Source organism: Heteronotia binoei, chromosome 11 (genome assembly GCF_032191835.1).
Source record: "Heteronotia binoei isolate CCM8104 ecotype False Entrance Well chromosome 11, APGP_CSIRO_Hbin_v1, whole genome shotgun sequence".
NCBI lineage: Eukaryota > Metazoa > Chordata > Lepidosauria > Squamata > Gekkonidae > Heteronotia > Heteronotia binoei.
In genome coordinates, this window is record NC_083233.1 from 10,216,255 (window position 1) to 10,241,334 (window position 25,080).

The 25,080-nt window shown below is 47.9% G+C and overlaps 1 protein-coding gene across 1 annotated transcript in view; it reads right to left on the reverse strand.

The window, feature by feature from the left end:
* The window catches only part of LAS1L (LAS1 like ribosome biogenesis factor), a 51,462-nt gene extending 26,666 nt beyond the window's left edge, over positions 1–24,796 (reverse strand). Inside the window, 8 exon segments of the mRNA XM_060249984.1 lie at positions 1,426–1,511; positions 10,373–10,482; positions 13,591–13,637; positions 18,345–18,533; positions 20,014–20,095; positions 20,624–20,693; positions 21,621–21,746; positions 24,560–24,796. Of these exon segments, the coding sequence (XP_060105967.1) occupies positions 1,426–1,511; positions 10,373–10,482; positions 13,591–13,637; positions 18,345–18,533; positions 20,014–20,095; positions 20,624–20,693; positions 21,621–21,746; positions 24,560–24,750 (901 nt within the window). The 5' untranslated portion in view covers positions 24,751–24,796.
* Positions 24,797–25,080: the final 284 nt, after the last annotated feature.

The following is a 25,080-nucleotide window of genomic DNA, read 5'->3' on the forward strand; positions in this document are numbered from 1 at the left end:
TTTTGTAGATATGCCCACCACGATCTGTTGGAATTCCAAAGGTGCCTATATGCTAAAAAAGGTTGAAGACCCCTATCTGGGGCCAAATGCCATTCTCTTAAATCAGCCCAGATCTCACACTCCAATAAAATACGTTCTAGGAGCAGATCCACATATACAGACTGTCCAAATACACTCTGCCTGTGAATCGGCTTTCCAGTACAGCAAAGGAAAAAGAGTTTAACCATAAATAATCAAGCGTCTGGCCCCACTGGGTAACCTCCTGGTGGCACTTCGGTTTTGACTACTGTATGACACAGAGTGTTGGACTGGATGGGCCACTGGCCTGATCCAACAGGGCTTCTCTTATGTTCTTATGTGACACAGAGTGTTGGACTGGATGGGCCACTGGCCTGATCCAACAGGGCTTCTCCGATGTTCTTATGTGACACAGAGAGTTGGACTGGATGGGCCATTGGCCTGATCCAACAGGGCTTCTCTTATGTGACACAGAGTGTTGGACTGGATGGGCCACTGGCCTGATCCAACAGGGCTTTCTCCTATGATCATGAAGTCTTTTACACAGCTCAGAATAGCACAAGAGAAGGGGATGCCAAAGAATGCAGATTAATATACACACCATGACTTAAATAGGTACTTGGTCTATCCAAATTCAGTACTGAGGACTTCATTTGTTTTATGACATCCACATCTTTATCACTGAGGCTACCTGGCTTTCTGTTCCTTCCTCTACTGCAAGGTGATTTTGGGGGATATACAGCAGGGCCTTCTTTACGGTGGCACCTTTCTTGTATGGTGTTCGGTCTGGGGAGACCCACCAAGCAACATGCGTCTTCTTTTACTCATTTAACACATTTCTTCACTGCCTCTCCAAGGGAAAAAAAATGCTTGAAGCAACTTGCAACATTAAAAACTTAAACTAAGATGAACAATAGTTGCATTTATTAAAAAAAAAACACAGAGCAACAGACAAAACTACACAATTTTTCAAATACGTGAGCAAACTATAGTTTTCCCAGCAGTTAATACTGACCTGGATGAAAGGAGCTTTGACCCTCAAAGTCATAGTCTAAAACTCTTGTCAGTCCGTAATGTACCATGGGACTCATATCTACTCTTCTAGCCTTGAAAAGCTAATGCATTACTGGGATTTCACCCGCAGCAAGTTTGACTCCTCAAGATAAAATGGCATGTTTAATACAACTGCCCTGGCAAAAAAAGGGCCCTGTCCCTTTAACAGAGGCTTACTGAGCTGCAACTGACCCCAGGTAGCACGACTCACTTCCACGAAAGCTCCACTAGCACTCTGCCACACGTCTGGCCTCTGCTCAAGGGAGAGGACTTTTCTCCTCCAGGCCTGTTGGCAACTTAAGCCAAGGAGCACCCACCCCTTCAGTTCAAACAGCAGTGGGATGAGACACTCACCTTGGAGGTCGAGGTTCAAGGTCCGCAGGTCTTCCGCTGTTGGGATGAGAAAGCCATTCCCGAGCATCACTCTGGCCACCACCTCCCTAGTGCAAGAACAAACCCCCGTTAGCACACTCACCACAGGCTTTGCGCTGACTCACAACAACCTCCCGGCATTCAAAACACTGCATTTCAAGAAGAGCCAGTCGGACTTCTGCTGGGCTGGGCTCAGTCACTTGGATACTACAAGGAATTGGAGGCTTCTACCATAAGAATGACTTCTAAAAAATGCATTAAGGAGCTTGATTTTGGTAGCAGCGATTTGAGCTCATCGTCCTCGCTTTGCTCAGTTTTTTGGTGTCCCACCCCCAAGACGTTGACAATCATATACTTTTCAAAGAGCCCTTCTTCCTTGCCAGATTAAATGCAAACCCTTCGATGGTTATGAAAGGTAAATATGTTAAGTTACCTTATTCCGAATGGTGCCTTGACCTGGGTAACTCAGGCTAGCCTGATTTCATAGAATCACAGAGTTGGAAGGGCCCTGCAGGCTCACCTAGTCCAACCCACTGCGCGATGCAGGAAACTCACAAACACCTCCCCCTAAATTCACAGGATCGGTATGGCTGTCAGATGGCCATCTAGCCTCTGTTGTCCAGAATCATCTGACCTTGGAAGGTAAGCAGGGTTGGCACGGGTCAATATTGGGATGGGCAACCTCCAAGGAATACCAGGGCTGTGCATGCAGAGGCAGGCAACGGCCAACCACCTCTGAACGTCTCTTGCCTTGAAAACCCCACCAGGGGTGGCCATAAGTCAGCTGTGACTTGGGAGGAGGAAAAAAAAATGTGGATTGGGCCTGTTTGCATTCCTCTGGCTCCAGGGATTCTCTAGCACATGTTCCCGACACGTCTCTTTTATGAGGTTCTTAGACTGCGACATTATCTTTTAATTGCTTGGCCTGGATTATTCGTGCCTGAGGTAATACTTTTTATCGAGTGACAGGGATCCGGTTACACTGGCCATTTGCCCTTAAGAAACAGGTTGAAAGACTCCCTCTGCTCCAGGCCTGTGTCTCCAAGAGCCTCTGAGGGGATAAAGGAAAGGATGCTGCAAAGGGGGCAGAGCCTCGATTGGCCACCGAACGGGTCTCAGGGAGGGAAGTTCCCTTTGGGGGCTGCTTCTTTCCAAGCTACTGGAAGTGGGATCAGGTTGTATAGCTGGAAGACGGCTGTGTACACGGTCCTCTTGCCAAAGCGATGTCATTGTCGTTTCTAAAAAAAAATCTGCATAGCCAATCAAATCTCCACCAGCCAATCAGAATGGGCAAAAGTCCCGCCTGGCCCCAGCCATTTTCTAAAAACACTCAGCAGGTGCCAAGAAAGGGAACGGCGGGTGTCCAGGGACGGAATGGCGGGGACCCTCCAGCTTAGTGGCTTCTGCCCCAGTTGCTTTCTCTTGTGAACAACCTGGAGCAAACAGGCCAGGTTGGCCCAAAGGGGAGGAGGAGAACATCGCCCCCTTTCTTTTTTACTGCCAAGGCTGAGCTGTTCAATTCTTTGCTTTATAAAAAATATCAATATTTTAATAAAAACTACACACAGGAAAAAATTGATAAGAACAATTAATAAGAGCAAACGTTTGACTGGTTCAAGGGCACAAAGAACAAGCTCAGTTTTCTCCAGAAATTCTCACACTTTCCCTGCGAGTAGATAAGACCTGTCTGTGTGAATCTGGGGGAGAGGCACATTGCACTGTTACCAGCAAGGCTAACCTTTCCCTTCTTTAACCCTCTTGCCCTCATGTGAACGGAGTCATCAGAACGACCCTACAGATTCTTCCATGCCACCATGTCAGTGAGGAGGCTTTTCCATCCAGAGGCTACCCACATTTTTTGCTGTAACAAAATTATTAATTCAACAGTCTCCACTATGAGGGTTGCCAACCTCCAGGGGGTGGCTAGAGATCTCTTAGGATGACAACTCATCTCCAGGTAACCCTGAAGATTGGTTCACATGGAGAAAATGGCCACTCTGGAGGGTAGACTCTATGGTATTATATCTCTCCCCTCCTCAGGCTCCACTCCCACAACCTAGAGCTTGCAATCCTAACTGTGTGTCAAGCATCGATATTTCCCAATAATCAGTCTTTTGTTATTGAATCAAAAGTTGCTTTATTGTAGAAACTCCATAGCTTTGCCAAGGACAGACTCCTTGGAAGTAATGACGTATACAGACTTACAGTTACTTTATAGGATCGCTTCAAAGGATAACATACAGATGCAATTTGAGTCACGGGTTCAAAGGTTACTACAAAGTATCTCTTTTATTACTAAGGAATGTAGTTATTAAAAACATCTCCGTTTCTCACACTTTCCTTGCGAGTAGATAAGACCTGTCTGTGTGAATCTGGGGGAGAGGCACATCGCACTGTTACCAGCAAGGCTAACCTAAACATCCTTGGGCCAGATGGATTTATTACTGCCCTTAGGTTGTAAAAAGAGGGGGGAGCAGGAGAGCTTGGTGTTCTGCTCTTTTTCTGGTGGACCATCATGGCACTCAGAAATATGCACGCTTGACACTGTGATAGCCTTCGAAAATAGTCCAGAAGTATAATGGGATAGTATACCCCATCGTTTCATTAACCACTTCCAAGTATCTGTTTTCAGAACATAAGAAGAGCCTCGCTGGATGAGACCTATGGTCCAGCCTCCGGTCTCACACAACGGCCAACCAGTTCCTCTGGAGAGCCGACAACAGGGCACAAAGGCTGAGGCCTTCCCCTAATGCTGTCTCCTGGCTCTGACTGCCTCTGAATGTGGAGGTCAGTAGAAGTCCACGATTGCAACTTAGAAATAAAGCCCGATGAAAAAAGGGAAATGCCAATGTCAACAGTTATTGGGTGTATTTTATGTAGGTTTCAGCCTACAGGGGGGAAAAGACACCAATAAAACTGGATTTTATCAAACAATATACTTATTTACAGCAACATCCCCTACTATGCTTTGCTACCTTTCCACATTCAAGACAATTCTTGTGCAGAAACGTTATCATCTATAGGGATGCTGCCATGACAACAAGCTTTTCCGATTCCAGAAAAACTATACACTGATGAATCCTTAACAACACGGTTCATGCAAGGCGGGCTGCCATCTTAAGTCTGTCCGTAGCAGCAGCAAAGAGCAGAAGTCCAAGAGCACTTTAAAAACTAACAGCATTTGTGGCCGCGGGGGAGGCGCTTTTAATAACATTTAGAATAACAACATTTAATTCCTATCCCACCCTCCCCGCCAAAGCAGGCTCAGGGCGGCTTTTGTAGGTCACTGCAGAAGCTTCCTCCCCTTCCACAACTTTTTTTTAGTCTTTATGGTCCTCCTGGACTTTTGCTCTTTTCTGCCGCTTTTCCGTGAGACGCTGTTGATGTCAGCTAGTTTAAATGCTGCTGACAGTTAAAAGCCATTTGCCCTTTATAAAACATTACTTTTGTGGTTTTCTAACAAGTGCGCCGATTTGCTTTTGCAATCGGCATGAAGCGATCAGTCTCTTTCTTCAACCCAGGACTGGCAGGCTTCAGAACAGCAGGCCCCCGGAAAGCAGGCTGGGTTTCTGGGGAGGGTCGGGCAAGAGTAACAGCAGGCAAGGCTAAGCGCCCCTCCCCCCACACTCCCCCAACTTCTGGGAAGCCCCGCCCACCACAACCGCGGACAAACACTGTCAGTTAATGCAGGACCATTTGCCAAGCGGTCCAGATGTGGCTGCAAGAACAGGATTGGATCGCCTACGGCCATACCACCCTGAAGATGCCCGATCTCGTCAGAACAGGATTGGATCATTTCTTCTGATACCCCCTACCCCACATGAGAAATATGCATCGTTTTACAAACAAGGGAGGACGCGGCAGCAGGAGAATTTATTTATTTATGCTCCATTTTTCTCCCACAGCTAGGACCCAAAGTGGCTTAGAATGTTCCATTCCTTCACAACAACCCTGTGGGGTAGGCCAGGTTGAGACGGGCCCAAGGTCACCCAGGGAGCTTCCATGGCAGAAGTGGGGATTCAAACCCAGGATCCTAGTCTGTCTATCAGCTAACCACATTGGCACTCCCAGTGGGACACAATGAAACCACTTTTGTCCATGCTTCATGGGGGAACAGACAAGTATTGCACATTCTGGAGAGCCAGTTCGGTGTAGTGGTGAAGTGTGCGGACTCTTATCTGGGAGAACCGGGTTTGATTCTCCACTCCTCCACTTGCACCTGCTGGAATGGCCTTGGGTCAGCCATAGCTCTGGCAGAGCTGTCCTTGTGAGAGCCAGTTTGGTATAGTGGTTAAGTGTGCAGACTCTTATCTGGGAGAACCGGGTATGATTCCCCACTCCTCCACTTGCACCTGCTGGAATGGTCTTGGGTCAGCCATAGCTCTCGCAGGAGTTGTCCTCGAAAGGGCAGCTTCTGTCAGAGCTCTATCAGCCCCACATACCTTTTGAGAGCCAGTTTGGTGTAGTGGTTAAGTGTGTGGACTCTTATCTGGGAGAACTGGGTTTGATTCTTCACTCCTCCACTTGCAGCTGCTGGGATGGCCTTGGGTCAGCCATAGCTCTGGCAGAGGTTGTCCTTCAAAGGGCAGCTGCTGTGAGAGCCCTCTCCAGCCCCACCCACCTCACAGGGTGTCTGTTGTAGGGGAGGAAGGTAAAGGAGATTGTGAGCCGCTCTGAGACTCTTTGGAGTGGAGGGCGGGATATAAATCCAATATCATCATCATCATCATCATCATCATCATCTTCTTCTTCTTCTTCTTCTATTCCTTTAAAAGTCTGCCTTGTCTCTTTTCTTCTTAAGAGGGTTTGCTTTCTGGTGTAATCTACGCACTGCTTGTTTCATTTAAACTGAATTTGCTGCTAATGAGAACTTTCATGCATGGGTCATTTTAATTGTTTCGAAAACTGCAATTATAATTTTTTAAACTGAATTAATCTTTAACATGAGAAATACCTTCTGCATCAAAAACAATTATCAGACCTAATTACAGCTACAATTAAAATTTAAAGGTTTTTTTTAACCCGGATATTTATTCTACCGGCACCACATATTTTATATGACCTCCTTCTGCCATGGAGGCTGCCTCATTAGCCACAGGAGATTTTTCCAGTTCACTCAAGTTTCGTTGATTCAGGATCTACTATTTGTAAAATTTTAAAAAAATAATTTACTAGATTTCTCCCCTGCCTTTCTCCCCAAAGGGCATTTTTATCTTCAGAGCCGCCCTGGGAGGCAGGCAGGCTAGGCTGAGAATGTGTGGCAAAACCAAGGGCAAAGATCCTGTGCAAGATCCCCTGCGTCCCAACAAACAGCTGAAGACCCTTTGCACTGTGTTAATACGGCAGCTTACAAACTGACAGGAAGGTGAGAAAGGACCATTCTTCAATTTTACAGTGGTATTTAAATAGGCTTCTTCCCAGTCCACCCTCACCTCCATAGCCCAGGCTAGCTGATCTTGGCAGATCTCGGAAGCTAAGCAGGGTCGGCCCTGGTTAGCACTTGGATGGGAGACCACCAAAGGAGCCCAGGGTTGCTACGCAGAGGCAGGCAAAGGCCAGACCACCTCTGCACATCTCAGAGCTTGAAAATCCTAATGGGTCGCCTGTAATTTGATGGCAAAAAATTAAAATAAAAAAATTAAATTGCCACTTTAGAGTAAATGAAAGGTATCTAGAAGTTACTGATATTTCCTGGTAACTATTTATGTAACAAAAATCACGAAGTGGAGAATACCCAAAGCAAGAGATGGGAGTGCAGACAACCCCCTTGCCCCCAACCCAGAGACTGGGAAACTCCTGCCGTGAGAAGAGGAGAGGAGAAAAGAGAAGAGAGGCCCGGCGGCTGGGCCCTGCAGCTGAAAAGCTATTTCAGACTTGAGGTTTTAACATTTACGACAGTTTACCAGGCTGCCTTTTCCCACTCTACAACTGAGGAAATCCTTGCCAGTGAAATGCAGAACTGAAATTTCAGCATTTATTTGGTCTCTAGGCCTACTCGACAGACGATCACTCCACTCCAGCGACCGCTGGGTAAAAACCACCTGTATTTTCCTCACAAGCAAAAGCTAGCTTTCTCTCCAGAGCCTTTTAAAATTATATTTTATTAAAGTTTCCGTTTCCATCCTTCCAAGGTTGGTAAAATGAGTGCCCAGCTTGCTGGGGGCAAAGTGTAGATGACGGGGGAAGGCAATGGCAAACCACCTCATAAAAAATCTGCTGTGAAAACATCGTGATGTGACATCACCCCATGGGTCGGAGACAACTTGGTGCTTCCACCTTTACCTTAAAGCTTCCATAATTTGGCTTCGACGAGACTTTTAAATGATCCAGCATTAAAAATCCTGACAACAGTATTAGCAATGTTAATCCTTAACATTTATGAGCCGTTTGAGAGTTCAAAGTACTTCATATGCAACATTTTAATTTCACTATAGCATTAATATAAGCACAATGTAATAATATATACGGCACTAATATAAATGCTACAGCACTAACGGAGTTGCTATAACATTAATATAATCAATCGCACACATTTTTTAAAAAAAAATGCACAGAGGGACCAAAAATGTTTAAGTAGTTGAATCCAATAGCTTTCCGTGCAGAATTTGGGATGGTTCCAGGAAATGTACTTTAAAGCTGTTCTGATGCATAAATATCTACTAAGTTTGTGTTTCCCCCCTTCCTCCAAGTGAGAGCAGCAATAACAGTCCACTACCCCATTTGAGCCCTGCAGTTGTCAAGTCTGAGTATAACTTCGGCTCAACCAAAGAGCATGCTGGGTAGGTTCAAAGGAGAACCAAATGCTGCTAGTGCCTCTATACTGTTCCCCCTCCCTTTCTTAGAAGCTCTCCCTGCTTTGAAATGGTGATGTGTGAAAAGTCTTATCTGAATAGGGTTGCCAAGTCCAATTCAAGAAATATCTGGGAACTTTGGGGGTGGAGCCAGGAGACATTAGGGCGGAGCCAGGAACAAGGGTGTGACAAGCATAACTGAACTCCAAGGGAGTTCTGGCCATCACATTTAAAGGGACGGCACACCTTTTTAAATGCCTTCCTTCCATAGGAAATAATGAAGGATAGGGGCACCTTCTTTTGGGGCTCCTAGAATTGGACCCCATGGTCCAATCGTTTTGAAACTTGGCGGATACTTTGGAGAGAGTCACTAGATACTATACTGAAAATTTGGTGCCTCTACCTCAAAAAACAGCGCCCCCAGAGCCCTCAAAACCTCCAGATCAATTCCTCATTATACCCTATGAGAATCAATCTCCACATAGAGAATAATGTACTCAGCAGACCCCCCCCCCCCATTTCTGGCAACACTGAAGTGGGATTAGCCTCTCTACTCATGAGTTGCTGCCAACTTCTTCAAAGTAACACAGACACCCCATCCCAAGAGGAAGCCTTTCAATCAGCGACTGAAGCCTCCGGAGGTAGAAACGCACATGGTCCTCTGGGGGCGGAGCTCCCCCCCCTCCACCGGCCAGACTCCCCGAGGAGACGCCTGTAGCAGCCAGAGAGGATGCAAGGACTACGAATCCCAGCATGCACCTCGCGAAGGGAGGCCGCGCCGTTTCCCCCCCCCACCCCTCCCGCTTCCACGTTCTTGGAGGATGGGGGGGAAAGGCTCCTAATCCAGGGGTCCCCCAGCAGGGCAGGGGGGTTGGGAACCTTCTCAGCTCAGGCCCGGGGGAGTCCTAGGAGCCTGGTGAAACATCAAGGCCACTACGCCGAATCAACATGAGAATGTATTGGTAACATCTATGTGTGGATGTCCTCTGCACAATTTCCCTGCCCGTAGGAATGTTTTTGAAGTACTCTTTATATGCAATGTATTTACTGTATGGTTTCAGTCTCTTCAAGCTTTGGCCTAGGCCGCAAGTGTCCAGTATCAATAAACTAGTTTCTTTGTATCTACATCGACTCGTTATTGAATCTGCAGACTTGACAGCAGTGGGAGCAACGGTGGGAGTCTCTGACTTTGCTGCAGAGCAGAAGTTTGGCCACCAAGGTGCTAAACCAGCCCTTTAACCATCACACTGTCTATTAGCAAGGCTCACACTGCTGCCCCCAACATGGTGGGGCCCGCAAGTCCCCCTCCCAGAGGCTCTTGTTTTCTACAGAGTGAATGGAATAACATATTTTATAAAGGAGCAGGTTGTCCTACAAGAATAGGAACCCAAAAGGATGAAAATCCAGAGAGAACAATCAATGGAATAAAATCAAGTATAAAATCCAGCCCCAGCCTGCTTGGCCCAGGCTAGCCCAATCTTGTCAGACCTGCAAGCGAAGCATTTTGCTATCGGATTCTAACTTTGTACCGCTTTGCATTCTTAACCACTGCCCATCAGCTCTGTGTAGCTCTGCTCACTGTACCCCATTCCATCGCCTGGGGAAGTCTGCATGCAATACGAAAAGCTTACATTCTGAATAAAACTTTGTTGTCTACAATTGGACTCCTACTTAGAAAGAGCACAAGAGCCATGTGAAGGACAGTGAGGAGGGACACGCAATTGACCCGTGGGACTTGCACCCAGGGATGGGCCAGGGAACAGCCATCTTTCAGTCATATTAACCAAGCATCAGCAGATGCTTGTTATAATGAGAGACGGACAGCCCAATCATGTCAGATCTGGGAAGCAAAGTAGGGTCAGTCTTGGTCAGTATTGGATGGGAGGAAACCTAGGGCTGTTACACAGAGAGGCAGGCAATGCAAACCTCTTTGGTTCATCTACTTTAGCCTGGATGGCCTAGGCCAGCCTGATTTCATGAGATCCATCTAGCCTGCCGCCCCTTGTCTTGGCACACACCACGCACTGCACTCTAGGCTCTCCATGGCTGCTAGCTGGGATCGCAGGTGACCTCTGCAGGCTACTGGGCAGCAGCTCTTTTGCAGTCTTCACTCCAGGGTAAGCAACTGTGCCCCTTACCTGTTCTCTTGCAGTAAGTCTTTCATCTGGGCCACGATCCACTGAATCTCCGAGGAAGAGCTGCGCCACTCTGCCCAGGCCTTGTCGACGCTCTGCAGCTTCTGAAGAACCTAGACAGGAGAAGGTGGTCCTAATTTAATAGAAAGGCATTGGGCAGAGACAGTCTGGCTGCAAGAAGCCAGCACACCTGGTACCCGCTGCACCGCGTGATGCAGCCAAACACCAGTCTCATTTTACTGATGGGGAAAATGGACGAGGGGAGTGTGTCTTTCCACAGTGACTACATTCTTGAGCAAGGCCAAAGACCACCCAACAGGGCAGGGGTCCCAAACTTTTCTGAACCTGCGGGCATCTTTGGTATTTGGGCACAGAGCAGCGGGCCCAGTCGCAAAATGGCTGCCACAGGAGGTGGAGCTGTCTGCAAAATGTCAAGGTGCAAGGTTTAAGCTCTGCTAAATGAGATGCCTTGGAATCTGTATGGCCAGTCAGAAGTCCTGCTGGGCACAAGCCTGACTTTCTAAAAGCACCTGGTGGGCACCACAAAAGGCAGCAACAGGCCACGTGTGTCAGACAGTGGAACTTCAAAGTAAGCAGGCTTCCACTGGTTACAATGTTAAGACTTTATTTGATAATCCAAAGGTTCTGAACACAGGTTCATTGGAACTGATACTTTGTTCCTGGAGCACAGATGCTTTAACTAGAAGCACATCAAAGACTTTCTAAACAAATCTACATTCTCACATAACAGCCATCCATTTCACACGTTTGCTTTCTCTTATCTTATGCGGTTCACTTTCCCACAGGAACAGCTCTGCTAGCTGCCCCTGAGGCATTTTATCTTCAAAGGATCGTTGCCTTTGTTAGTATCAAGGACAGGAATTTACAACAGGGTCGGTAACAGTTTCATTTCTGCTTTGATATGCAAGGCTTCTATTTGGGGTTAGTAGCAAATGTTAGAAAATGGAGTCAGTTAGGTCAAGCACCTCGTTGCCTTTTGAACATAGCATTATATCATAACAGTAAGCTTTCCAATGTCTGACAACGTGGCCCTCGTGTTGGGAATTGCTGCCGTAGAGCCATTGATACCATTTTAGCCAAAAACCTCTCACTGATCTGGGTCCAGAAAACCCGATTCAAGATGAACAAACATGAAGTATAAATGGTACCCGGGGCTTCAAGGGTTCCTACAGGGCTTTCCATAGCCAAGGCGAGCAGCAGCCAAGCAAGCAAGCGGCCAAACAGCAGAACACCTAGCAAGCTGTTTGGTGATCCATGGAGGGTCGCTTCACCCGACAACAAGAGAGGATGCAAATTTCCCAGCCGCTGCCTAGAATATTTCTGCCGGAAGAGCCTTTGCTGATATAGAAACAGCAGGGAAATAAGACTTCTTCGCTGCTGTTGACGGCATAATAAAAAAAAAAGCTCCAAGGCACGATCAGGAGTGGTGGGCATCTAAGATCTTCCACTGCTTGCGTTCAAGCAACCTTCCTTGCAATTTCAAGGTCTCAAGATCCTTAGCAAATCCAGGGCTCCGCTGTGAAGGGAAAGCGTGCCAGGGGACAATCGTGTTGAGGAACTGGGAGTGTTGGAGACTCCTGTCGTCCGTCAGCTGAGAGGTTAACAAGGCTGATGAACTGCTGACTAGCTGACCAAAGCCACTGTGCATAGCGAAAACCGAGCAGAGCACTTGAATTATGATGTACTAAAAGAAGGACTAGTGGAGCATGATTAATTGAGCTGGTCAGTGCAGTGAGATATGGTGGGGAAAGACAGAGGACGCCAATAAAGACACCACATGCTCAAAGAAGTACCGCATAAATCCACATCCCTTTGACAAAGGACTGAAACAGACTGTACAGACATTCAAAACTGTCAGGGGACAAACACCAAGAGAATTTTGCAAGCACTGCAGCCATATTGAGGTTACATGGTCATACAGCCTCATCACGGCTCTTTTGGAAAATTGATTGCAACTATTGTTAAGTGTCTGTTACACTGGAATTATCAAAAAGCTGTTGTGCAAAAATACTGAGATGTTTATAAAACTGTAAAGAACTGTATACTATTCAATAGACACAATAATTTCGTAGCACGGTGAGTTTATTTGATATTTTGGATTTGTTACTCCCATGGTTCCAGTATTTGTTATTGTTGTTTAGATCAGCTGACCAAGGCATTTTGGAAACCAAATGGATCCATCAGCTCTGGGGGCTGGACCCACAATCTGTGACACAATCTCATCTCGCCCCCCCCCCCCACCAGTATCATAATGCCCCTGTATAAATCGATGGTGCGGTCTCATTTGGAGTACTATGTGCAATTCTGGTCACCGTACCTCAAAAAGGATATTATAGCATTGGAAAAAGTCCAGAAAAGGGCAACTGGAATGATTAAAGGTTTGTAACACTTTCCCTATGAAGAAAGGTTAAAACTCTTGGGGCTCTTTAGCTTGGAGAAATGTCGACTGCGGGGTGACATGATAGAGGTTTACAAGATAATGCATGGGATGGAGAAAGTAGAGAAAGAAGTACCTTTCTCCCTTTCTCACAATACAAGAACTTGCGGGCATTCAATGAAATTGCTGAGCTGTCAGGTTAAAACTGATAAAAGGAAGTACTTCTTCACCCAGAAGGTGATTAACATGTGGAATTCACTGCCACAGGAGGTGGTGGCGGCTACAAGCATAGCCAGCTTTAAGAGGGGATTGGATAAAAATATGGAGCAGAGGTCCATCAGTGGCTATTAGCCACGGTATGTGTGTGTGTGTATATGTGTGTGTAAGTATATGTATGTGCGTGTGTGTATATATATGTATAAATATACATACACACATATTGGCCACTGTGTGACACAGAGTGTTGGACTGGATGGGCCACTGGCCTGATCCAACATGGCCTCTCTTGTTCTTAGAATCAGGAGAACATGACATGCGCTGTCATGCAAGATGGCTGGAGGGCTGCCAGACTGCAGATCTCCCGAATTACCTGATTGCCAGACGACAGAGATCAGCTCTCTCGGTGAGAACGGCCTGCTTTGGAGGGCGGACCCTGGAGCACTGCCCCTCCCCTTCCCAAACCCCACCCTCCCCGGGCTTTACCCCCAGATCTCCAGGAACTCCCCAGCTCAGAGCTGGCAGCCCTAAAAATAAGCAATCTCATACTCAAGACTGAAAGACAAAATGGGAAGAAATGGAACGTTTAAGCATCTGTTGGACTTACCCCGAATTGTTGATTTTTATAGGAAAACAAAACTTCAGTGACTTTCTCTACAAGAGAGGGAAAGAGAACATTTTCAAGACCGAGAAACAGACAAGCGTAATCCTTTCCGATAAAGCTACCTTGCTCCCTAAAAAAAAAAGTGTTTTCTTCAAGCACTCATTGGGCCACTTTTATTTTTAAGCAAATCAAACACCTGCAGCAAAGCCAGCAAGTTAAGAGAAAGCCCTTTATGCTCTGCACCAGCAACAGTTACCACATCTGGCTATTATAGGCTCTTTGTAGAGTTACGGACCCTGGCAGCCTGACAGCAGCCTGAATGGCCCTCGCTGACCCAAGCTTTCAAAGCTCAGAAGCTAAGCAGGGTCGGCCTGGGTTAGTACTTGAATGAGAGACCGCCAAGGAAGTCCAGGGTCGCTACGCAGAGGAAGGCAATGGCAAACCCACTGCTGTATATCTTTTGTCCCGACCTCATTGGTCCAGGCTATCCCAGCCTCATCAGATCTCACAAGCTAAGTAGGTTCGGTCCTGGTGAGCACTTGGATGGGAGAGCATCAGGGAAGTCCAGGGTTACTACACACAGATGGGCAATGGCAGACCACCTCTGAACATTTGCCTTGGAAATCCCATGAGGAGTTCAGCACCTTTTACTTTTAAGCAGGACTCTGACTCATTTAACTTCTGTCTTAGTTGAAGAAGAAGAAGAAGAAATTGGATTTATATCCTGCCCTCCACTCCGAAGAGTCTCAGAGCGGCTCACAATCTCCTTTACCTTCCTCCCCCACAAAAGACACCCTGTGAGGTAGATGAAGATATTGGATTTATATCCCGCCCTCCACTCCTAAGAGTCTCAGAGCGGCTCACAATCTCCTTTCCCTTCCTCCCCCACAACAGACACCCTGTGAGGTAGATGAAGATATTGGATTTATATCCCGCCCTCCACTCCTAAGAGTCTCAGAGCGGCTCACAATCTCCTTTCCCTTCCTCCCCCACAACAGACACCCTGTGAGGTAGATGAAGATATTGGATTTATACCCCGCCGTCCACTCCAAAGAGTCTCAGAGCGGCTCACAATCTCCTTTCCCTTCCTCCCCCACAACAGACACGCTGTGAGGTAGATGAAGATACTGGATTTATATCCCAGCCTCCATTCCAAAGAGTCTCAGAGCGGCTCACAATCTCCTTTCCCTTCCTCCCCCACAACAGACACCCTGTGAGGTAGATGAAGATATTGGATTTATATCCCGCCCTCCACTCCGAAGAGTCTCAAAGCGGCTCACAATCTCCTTTACCTTCCTCCCCCACAACAGACACCCTGTGAGGTGGGTGGGGCTGAGAGGGCTCTCACAGCAGCTGCCCTTTCAAGGGCAACCTCTGCCAGAGCTATGGCTGCCCCAAGGCCATGCTAGGAGGTGCAAGTGGAGGAGTGGGGAATCAAACCCGGTTCTCCCAGATAAGAGTCCGCGCACTTAACCACTACACAGTTGCAAGTGTTACTCATGTTAAAATTGTGCTAAGTAATCTTGAAATTATGTTGCTAAAGGTATTGTTATCTCAAGAGACACTGCAGGCCTGGTGGGTGGCAAACAGATGTTTTACCCTGCCATACAGTACTGGGGGGGGGTGGAATCTAGTAATACGATCCAAATATTGCAGCATCATCATTGTTAGAGTTTTAGAAAACAATAACAACCAAGGTATTTGATGCTAAGAAGTATGAACCAGAATTAACGATCGTCGGAGCTCTATCGAGCAGGGGTCCCCAGCATTTTCACACCCGCAGGTGCCTTTGGAATTCTGCAATGGGGGGGGGGCTAGAAAATGGCCACCAGAGAAAGTGGCGCTAACTACGAAAGGCCATGAAGTGAGATCTTGCAAAGCTCTCACACCAACTCCTCAACGTTTCAAGCAGAAGCTCTGCTGCGAGCAAGCCTTTTAAAATAAGCATATCATTTTAAAATATTTTCCTCTTCCGTCTTCGCACAGGGATGTGGTGAAGACTGAAGAGTAATGGCGGCAGCTGTTGCAGAAGCAACTTCTAAAAATTCCTCCCTGACAATCAGATCGCCAGTGGCCAATCAGAAGCCCTGCTGGGCAAAAACCCCACCTGGCCCCTCCCACTTTCTCAAAACACTTGGGGGGGGGGGGTGCCAGGAAAGGTGTCAGCAGGTGCCAGGGCACCCATCAGAGCCCAATGAGGAGACCTGTTAGAGGGTGCATCTCTACAGAGAGACGACTGTAGAACATCTGTAATGACTCCCAATATCAAATTCCTAAGTGGTCTCATAAGCCCTTGTTACTTTACCGCAGGGCTTTTTCTGTGATTTTTTTTTTTTTAACGATTAACCTCTCCTTCGACCAAGCTGTTCCACCAGCCTCAGGGCAGCCGGCACGTGCCTTGGAAGCAGCAGATGTCATTTTTCGCCATTCCCTACAGTTAGAACCCAACTGCCAGAATATTTGACTGACATCTGGAAACAGAAACAAACAAAAACATCCCACAGTTCTGGGAGGTGTGCTTGAAACTCTACAGCAGGGGTCCTCAAACTTTTTAAATAGGGGGCCAGTTCACTGTCCCTCAGACTGTTGGAGGGCTTGACTGCCGTTACTGTACAAGGCCGCGGGCCGTCAGTTCTCCGTCTTCTGCATCTCTCTCCCTTCCCCTCACCACACACCCCGGCCTGGGAACTCACCTCACCTCGGTATCACCTCACACTCTGTCTCCGCCGCCTCAGCCCAGTGCCGGAAGTGTGCGTTGCTAACGCGAGTTTAGGTCGAACGTCACTTCCGGTCTGATTTTGCCATAACCTGGCGGGCCGCATAAACATCCTCAGCGGGCCGCATCTGGCCCGTGGGCCGTAGTTTGAGGACCCCTGCTCTACAGGAAGCCCGTTTCCAGTGCAGTCCTAAACAGACTTACGTTACACCTTTCGAACTTCACTGGGGTAAATTGTTCTTTTCTAATTGTACCTGAGCACTCCTCCCCTGGAGCTCAGAGCACTGCAGACTGGGCCTCAGTGAACTCAGGGTCACACAAAAGTTGTACGTCTTGAGGAGTTGCCCGTGTGGCATCCGAAGAATATTGATCACCACTGACTCCATGGGTGAACATCTCAGTGTGAATAAGGTCCATTCTATACGTGATGAGTTTTATGTACATTTTTTGTTAAATTTATGGAGGGCTCAGTTTGAATTTCTGCCCCGTGATGCAGAGGGTTAAAACTGCAGTACTGCAGTCCTAAGCTCTGCTCACGACCTGAGTTCCATCCCCAGCAGAAGCTGGGTTTTCAGGTGGTCGGCTCGAGGTTGACTCAGCCTTCCATCCTTCCGAGGTCGGTAAAATGAGTACCTAGCTTGCTGGGGGGAAAGTAACTGTAGATGACTGGGGAAGGCAATGGCAAGCCACTCCATAAAAAGGTTTGCCGTGAAAACAATGTGAACGCAACGTCATCCCAGAGTCGGAAACGACTGGTGCTTGACCAGGGGACCTTTCCTTTCCAGTTTGAAGTTATTTTATTATTTGTTTTTTTATTATATTCAATTTTTAGCCCACACTTTCCTAAATGGGCTCTGAGTGGGTGACAACAATCATTAATACAAAGTTAAAATCAGATTCATATAATAAAATACAATAGTCTAAAAACAAACTCTAATTCTGCAGTTGGTGGTATCAGTTTTTTTAATGCTGGGGAAGGCTTTTAGCTGAAACACATTTGGTAACCGTTCTTGTATATGGCTATAATTTGTACCTTTTAACCTGTATTTTTATGACTGGACATCTCTCTATATATTAGGAATATGTACTTCTCTGCACAACCATAGGATTCTGGTTTTTAAATGATATTTTACCACTTTTGAATGTATAATTAAATTATATATGAATATGATCTTTTCTGCATTTGCACTATGTCCATAGCTATATTTTGGCTTCCTTTTTTTGGCCTCAACCTTTTTGGTTACCTTTTTTTGTGTAGGGTTGCTTTTTGGTTACCTTTTTTTGTGTAGGGATGGAGAAAGTAGAGAAAGAAGTACTTTTCTCCCTTTCTCACAATACAAGAACTCGTGGGCATTCGATGAAATTGGTGAGCAGACAGGTTAAAACGGATAAAAGGAAGTACTTCTTCACCCAAAGGGTGATTAACATGTGGAATTCACTGCCACAGGAGGTGGTGGCGGCCACAAGCATAGCCACCTTCAAAAGGGGGTTAGATAAAAATATGGAGCAGAGGTCCATCAGTGGCTATTAGCCACAGTGTGTGTGTGTGTGTGTATTGGCCACTGTGTGACACAGAGTGTTGGACTGGATGGGCCATTGGCCTGATCCAACATGGCTTCTCTTATGTTCTTATGTAAAGGAAGAAATGGATGGAGGTCGTTTGGTCATTGTCCGCCTCTGCACAGTGACCCTGGACTTCCTTGGTGGTCTCCCACTGATGTGCTAATAAGGGCTGACCCTCCTTAGCTTCCAAGATCTGAAAAGATCTGCTTCTCTTCTCTTTTGTCTTTTAAAATGCCTTGTTGGACCTTCCTGTTCGGCACTTTCTGCAGAAGGACAAAAGCGTGGCGGTGTCTCCACCCAGAAAGTGCACCAACAGGGGGAGCTGCCCATCTGCTGGGGAGCACCTTGAGGAAGCTCAAGGGAAAAGGCTGAAGGGAGGGTGATGGGCCTGTGAGTACAAAGTCAAGACCTCCGGTTAATTTTAGGAAGGGCATTGGCCAAAAAAATATATGAGTGTAAAAGAGGGACTTTCACTCACCCTGAAGCTCTTGGTGCTTCTGATGGTCATGTAATTCCAGTTTATCAGGCTCCTCCGGGCTGCTGTCTGCCTCGGCATCGATTGCGGGCGACTCCTCTTCATCCTCCTCTTCGCATTCTCCAGCAACGTCATTGCCCAACTGACGACTCCAGTAGGTATGTCGGAGCCATTCCAGGACAACATCGCACCCTGCAGGTGGGAAACGACAGCACCGTTTTAAACAGATCCCTGCTCACTCTTGGCCAAAAGAAAGAGGGCCGAGCCAAGTCTTAGAACTGCTTCCAATTCATCCACTTACTTAAAACAATTCTTAGCCGCCTTTCTTCCTTATGGAGCTCAAGGCAGCTTACAACATTCATAAAATACATAAAACCGAAATTTGAAATCACAGCGTAGGACTGCTTTAATCAAACACGGTCCTAAATAAAACTATCTTCAACTGCCTCCTAAAGATCGAAAGTGAGAGGGAGACAGATGCACCTCCCTGGGAAAGCTGTTTCATAATCCCGGGGCTGCCAGCAAAAAGGCTCTTTCTTGTGTGCCCACCAGATAAATTTATTTGATTGACAAGTCAGTCAGGAGGGCCCCCCCTGTGTGATCGTAATTCCCAGGCTGGAACATATGAGAGAAGATGGTCCTACAGCCACCCTGGTCCCAAGCTATGTAGGGAAAGGTCAAAACCAACACCTTGAATTGGGCTCGGGAGTGGATCAGTACATATGGAGCTGCCTTATGCTGAATCAGACCATCCGTATGTCAAGATCAGACCTGTCTACTCAAACTGGCAGCAGATCTCTCTAGGGTGTCAGGCAGAGGCCTTTCACATCACCGACCACCTGGAGAGGGTGGGGATTGAGCCTGGGACCTCGGCATGCAAAGCAGATGCTCTACCACTAAGTCCCAGTCCCACCCCCAGTGTATCTGCTGTAGAACTGGCATCCCAAACTCCCAACAGCTGACCCCCAACAAGAGGCTTGGCGGGGGGGGGGGGGGGACGACACTCATTGGAGATCTTCAAGAGATCCTGCAATGCCCGCTTTGGCGGAGTTTTGCTATTTTATTGTTGATTTCAAATGAAGACACATTTGTTATTGTACAATGCCTTGTACCGCAAGGGAAAGAAAATATAAAAGCCCCTCGCCCAAAAACCCTAACTTCTCAAAGAACTAAGCATATTATAGGAGCCACAGAAAGCTGGGGCCATCTGTTAAAGGCAGAAAAACTCTCCTCCAAAAAGAAAGAGAGAAGGAAATGAGGAAGGTGGCTTGCTCAGTCCCTTAAGAGAACAGACTCTGGGAGATCTGGGTTAGGGGGGAGGTTGCTCCCTCCAGCGACACCTCCTGGGAACTGGCCATCTCCTTGCCGGGTGGCTACAGGAGTGATTCCCGCCCACCCACCAGGCCTGCCCCTCCTGCCCCCTTCAAATGGCCATGCAGGCCACTTCCACTCCAAATGCTCCAGGCACCCAGCTGCAGTTTGCAGAGAATCGGGGCTCTCCTCCTGCGTTCTTTTTCAGGAAAGGGATTCAGCTGTTCCTGATGCCACAGCACCACCCAGTGGGACTCTTGAAAAACTGCATGCTGCAGCACATTTAAGACAATTTCTCAATCCACAGAAAGCACTGCCGCAAGAGAAAGAATTCTTTTTGAAAGACGTCAACCAAACTTACCTTTTTGACAAGCGCTCAGTTGGGGAAGGATTCCATGGGTCAAATCGTGACGAAGGTCCACAATCCAAATCGGGATGTTGAACTTTTGAGAAGAACCAAACAGAAATGAAGGTCACAGAAGGGAAACACCCACCACACCCCCCGAATAGCTCCAAACACAGGAGCTCCAAACACAGGAGAGCCAGTTTGGTGTAGTGGTTAAGTGTGCAGACTCTTATCTGGGAGAACCGGGTTTGATTCCCCACTCCTCCACTTGCACCTGCTGGAATGGCCTTGGGTCAGCCATAGCTCTGGCAGAGGTTGTCCTTGAAAGGGCAGCTGCTGTGAGAGTCCTCTTAGCCCCACCCACCTCACAGGGTGTCTGTTGCGGGTGAGGAAGGTAAAGGAGATTGTGAGCCGCTCTGAGACTCTTCAGAGTGGAGGGCGGGATATAAATCCAATATCTTCAATTTATTTATTATAGATTTAAAAAACAGACACCTGGCGCCTTGCTAGAGCCCTTCTCAAGGCGGCTCCTAAGGTAAAAATATTACCTGTGAGCCAACTACGGTAGATGCTTTCTGTGGCCCTGCAAAGGATGGGATTTTGTAGATGTCAGAGCTCTCCTTACCTCCTTAGCCAGCTGTCTCAGAGGTACGGCAAACACTTTCTGCTTCCGTTCTGTGATGAGATTCACAAACCTGCGCATAATTCAACAGAAAGGTGACCATCACGCACGCTCCGCTTCAGATTTCACAAGACGTTATGGACAGAAGCAAAGTTTAACTACTGTGATTCCTAGGACACCTACAAGTAGGTTGGAGACGTATGCTGATAAAAAGCCACAGGAAGGGAAGCGCACGGAGAGCGGCTCGAGAATATCGGGAGACGAATCTCAAAGGGGGATGGAAATCTAGAGGGGGCAAAGCCGAGTCTGTCCTGGCAAAAAATCCCAGGTGCCCAAGATTCCAAAATGTTTTCGCACCCTGAGCAGGAGGGCCCAGGCATATGAACATATGACGAACATCTGAAGCTGCCTTATACTGAATCAGACCTTTGGTCCATCAAAGTCAGTATTGTCTTCTCAGACTGGCAGCGGCTCTCCAGGGTCTCAAGCTGAGGTTTTTCACGCCTCTTTGCCTGGACCCTTTTTTGGAGATGCCAGGGATTGAACCTGGGACCTTCTGCTTCCTAAGGAGATGCTCTACCACTGAGCCACCGTCCCTCCCCTGAGCCACCGTCCCTCCCCTATGAGCCACCGTCCCTCCCCTAAGGCTAGCCTCATCTCCAATCTTGGAAGCTAAGGGTCGGCCCTGGTTAGGACTTGGATGGGACACCATTGAGGAAGCCCAGGGTTGCCACGTAGAGGCAGGCCAGGGCAAACCCCCTCTGTGCATCTCACTTGCCTTGAAAACCCCGTGGGGGTCTCCGTAAGTCGGCTGTGGCTTGGCATCCCTTTCCACGATCAGAGTCCAAACAGCCTTGGCGCCGCATAAACAGAGACTGAGCAGAGAAGATCTAGGGCTACGTTCGCGCTGAATTTGCAAGAGATTCTAGGACTTTTTGGTTTTCGGAGGATGCTGCGTGGGAGCAGCCAGGGTGCTGGCTTGGCCTCCTACAACACTCACCTCACAAGAGCCAGGCCGTACATGAGGACCAGTTCGTGGGATTTCAGACTACCGGAGGCCTCCAGGATTTTACAACGGATTAGATCCGCAGTGCATTCCACCGCTAAAGGCATTCTGTGTCCATACCTAGAATTGCAAGGAATCCAACACAACAAGGTCAAGGAAGACAATCTCCCTGCCAGGATCAAAGGCGTATGGTTAAAGCCCTACGTGGGGTCTCTGAAGGACCGTCTTCCCTCATGGGTCCCTGCCCAGGGTGAGGTCCTCCTGACTGTCCCACCAATCGGAGAAGCTTGTCTGGTGAGCAGACAAGAGAGGGCCTTTTCGGTGACAGCCCCACAATTATGGAACATCCTCTCAAGAGAGCTTTTATTACTGGCAGTCCAGGAGTTTTTAAATTTTGGCTTATTATGAGTTTTATCATTGCTGTTTTTGACAATGTTTTAAATGTTTTGTTTATATTATAAGCCGCTTTGCGTTCTGCAAAGGAGAAAGGTGTCTAATAAATGCTTAAAAGGCACAAAGTTACATGGACCTTCAAGAGCACTGTGTGACGCTCCTTAAGGAGAAGACCAGCAACGAGCAGCAAGCATCCACGGTGCCCACCAAAGCCTTCATCACGGTGGCCTTCCTCACAGAGACATGGGACTGTGGAGTTCATTCTGGGACGTGCTCTCAGTTTATTCAGGGAGATGGATAGGCCAACAGGCCTGGCAGTGAGGACAGTGCCCTGGGACAGGCCCCAGAAATCTTTGCTGAGTTTCCTGGTAGATGTTTGGGGGTGGAGGGAGGGTTTCTTAGAAGATGGGCAAAGGGGGCCTCAAAGGGTGCTTGAAAACTATTGTTCAGAGGCCAAGAACCTGCAGCACAAAACCGTTACTTAGACGGCAGATGACAGATGGACAGAATGAGATACGTGTGTGCCTGTGACAAACCACCAAGGAGATTTCAGAGCTCAATTCACCTGACTGTATCTGTCAAGGAAGTCAATGAGAAATGAGAAGCCACTTTCTACTCTTGGTCCGTCGAGGTCAGTCTTGCCTACTCAGGTTGGCCTGGGCTCTCCAAAGTCTCAGGTAGAGATCCTGCACATCACCTACCGGTCAGCCTACTCGGGATAAAACCTGGGAACTTCTGCATGCAAAGCAGAGGCTTTTCCCCTTTCCCCTGAGCCATCCCCCCCCCGCCGCATTATATCGCACCACATGCTTGAAAATTTTGAAACCCTCATTCCCAAGAAAGACAGCTTATCCAATCTTTCCCTGTAAGGGAGACCCGCAGGATTCCATTCTGTTCATGAATAAAACTGTTCTCATCAGAAGCCGGGTCCCCTTTAGAACCTAGCTTCTTAAAAGGGAGGACAGTCAGTGAGTTTAAAACAAACATGAAGAAGGTCGATGAATGCCTCCATCCAGACACAAAACTGTACAAGTCAGAGCCATTCCTGCACTTTTAGAAGGCAAGCAGACAAGACATCACTTTAGCCGCAGATGCTCCAACTGTGCCCCCCCCCCCCCCCCCCGGGACCTGAGAGAACTTGGATAATCTGGTGCATCAGACATCCGGCTATCATGAGTTGCTGTAGCAGAGGACACATCACTTGAGGGTGTGGATCTGCACCACTACTGCCCCTGCCCCATATTCCCTCCGGGAAGAATAACAATAAGAAGCTGCCAAAACACAAAAATAGAAGCCGCAGCATGGGTTATTAGTGTAAAGACGGCATAAGAATATCAGAAGAGACCAACTGGATCAGACCTGTGGTCCTCCTAGCCCAGCATCCTGTCTCACACAGTGGCCAACCAGTTCCTCTGGAGGGCCAACCACAGGGCATAGAGGCTGAGGCCTTCATAAGAACATCAGAAGAGCTCTGCTGGATCAGACCAGTGGTCCACCTAGTCCAGCATCCCATCTCACACAGTGGCCAACCAGTTCCTCTGGAGGTCAATAGGGCACAGAGGCTGATGCTTTCATAAGAACGTAAGAGCAGCCCTGTTGGATCAGACCAGTGGTCCATCTAGTCCAGCATCCTGTCTCACACAGTGGCCAACCAGTTCCTCTGGAGGGCCAACCACAGGGCATAAGAGGCCGAGGCCTTCCCCTGATGTTGCTTCCTGACTCTGAACCTCCTGGCTTCCTGATTGCCTCTGAACATGGAGGTTCCCTTTAATCACTCTGGCTAGTAGCCACTGATAGACATATCCTCCGCGAATCTATCTAATCCCCTTTTAAAACTGTCTGTGGCTGTGGCCATCACTACATCCTGTGGCAGCAAATTCCACATTTTAATCACTCTCTGTATAACAGTAGTATTTCCTTTTGTTCATCCTCAATCTACCGCCCATGAACTTCACTGGATGCCCTTCGAGTTCTAGTCTTTTGGGAGAGGGAGGGAAATAATATATCTTTGTCGACACTCTCTACCCCATGCACAATTTTATACTCCAAAAAAAAAAAACCAGCACAGGGCATATTCTACAAGCCCTGCCAAGAGCCAACTGATGGTCTCACGCCTCCAGTCTAAGGACAGCCTCATAGCCCATGGGCCAAGAGATGGGAGGAACAAAGGGAATAGCACTGAAAAAGAAAGCTTGAATGTCAGATCAGCCCACCAATGCAAACCGTAAGGATCTAATCGTAAAAGAGAAAGAAAACAACTGAAAACTTGGATCTTCAAATAAAAGTGACCAACCACCTTCCATTGCTCCCAAGCCCAGCTCCAATCAGAGAGGCAATGCGACAAAGAACTCTGTTGATTTTCTGAAGAAAGCTCCCAAAAGGTCACCTGATAGAGCAATGGACTCCAGCAATCCCAACGGCCCCCCTCTCTTTGCTCCAAGGAAGCACAGGGCGGGGACCGACTCCCCTTCTCTCCACCAGCACTGCCCTGTCGCCCTGCTCCTCTAACGCTCCCAGCTCCCTCCCCCGCAACTCCTTACCTGCTCTTCCACGCAGACACGCGGTCCAGCGCATCCCTCTGCATCTGGCAGTCCCCACAATACAGCCCCACCATCACTTGGTCCCATTCAGCCTTGCTCTGCCAGGCCACCACACTCCGGGGCATCTTGCATGGAGCAGCTGCAGCCACCGGCCCTCGCTTCTGGGCAGCGCCACTTGGGCTGCTGGCCATGCTCCTGCCAGACCCTTCCGCCACCTTCCGGAATCCAGCTCTACCACATCTGAAGATTAAAAAAAAAATGGAATGAGTATCCCAAACAATTCTTCTCACCCTCACCCGAAGGGCCAGTGCTTCTTCACCCAGATCTCCCGGAACCGTAACTAACCCAAGTAATGAGCCGAGTCATCCCTCATCTCAAAAGTCCATCTCTTCAGTTCTCCATTCTCTTTCTGGAGCATGACAATAAAAAAGGCCAACGCCATGCTGGGAATTATTAGGAAGGGAATTGAAAACAAATCAGCCAGTATCATAATGCCCCTGTATAAATCGATGGTGCGGTCT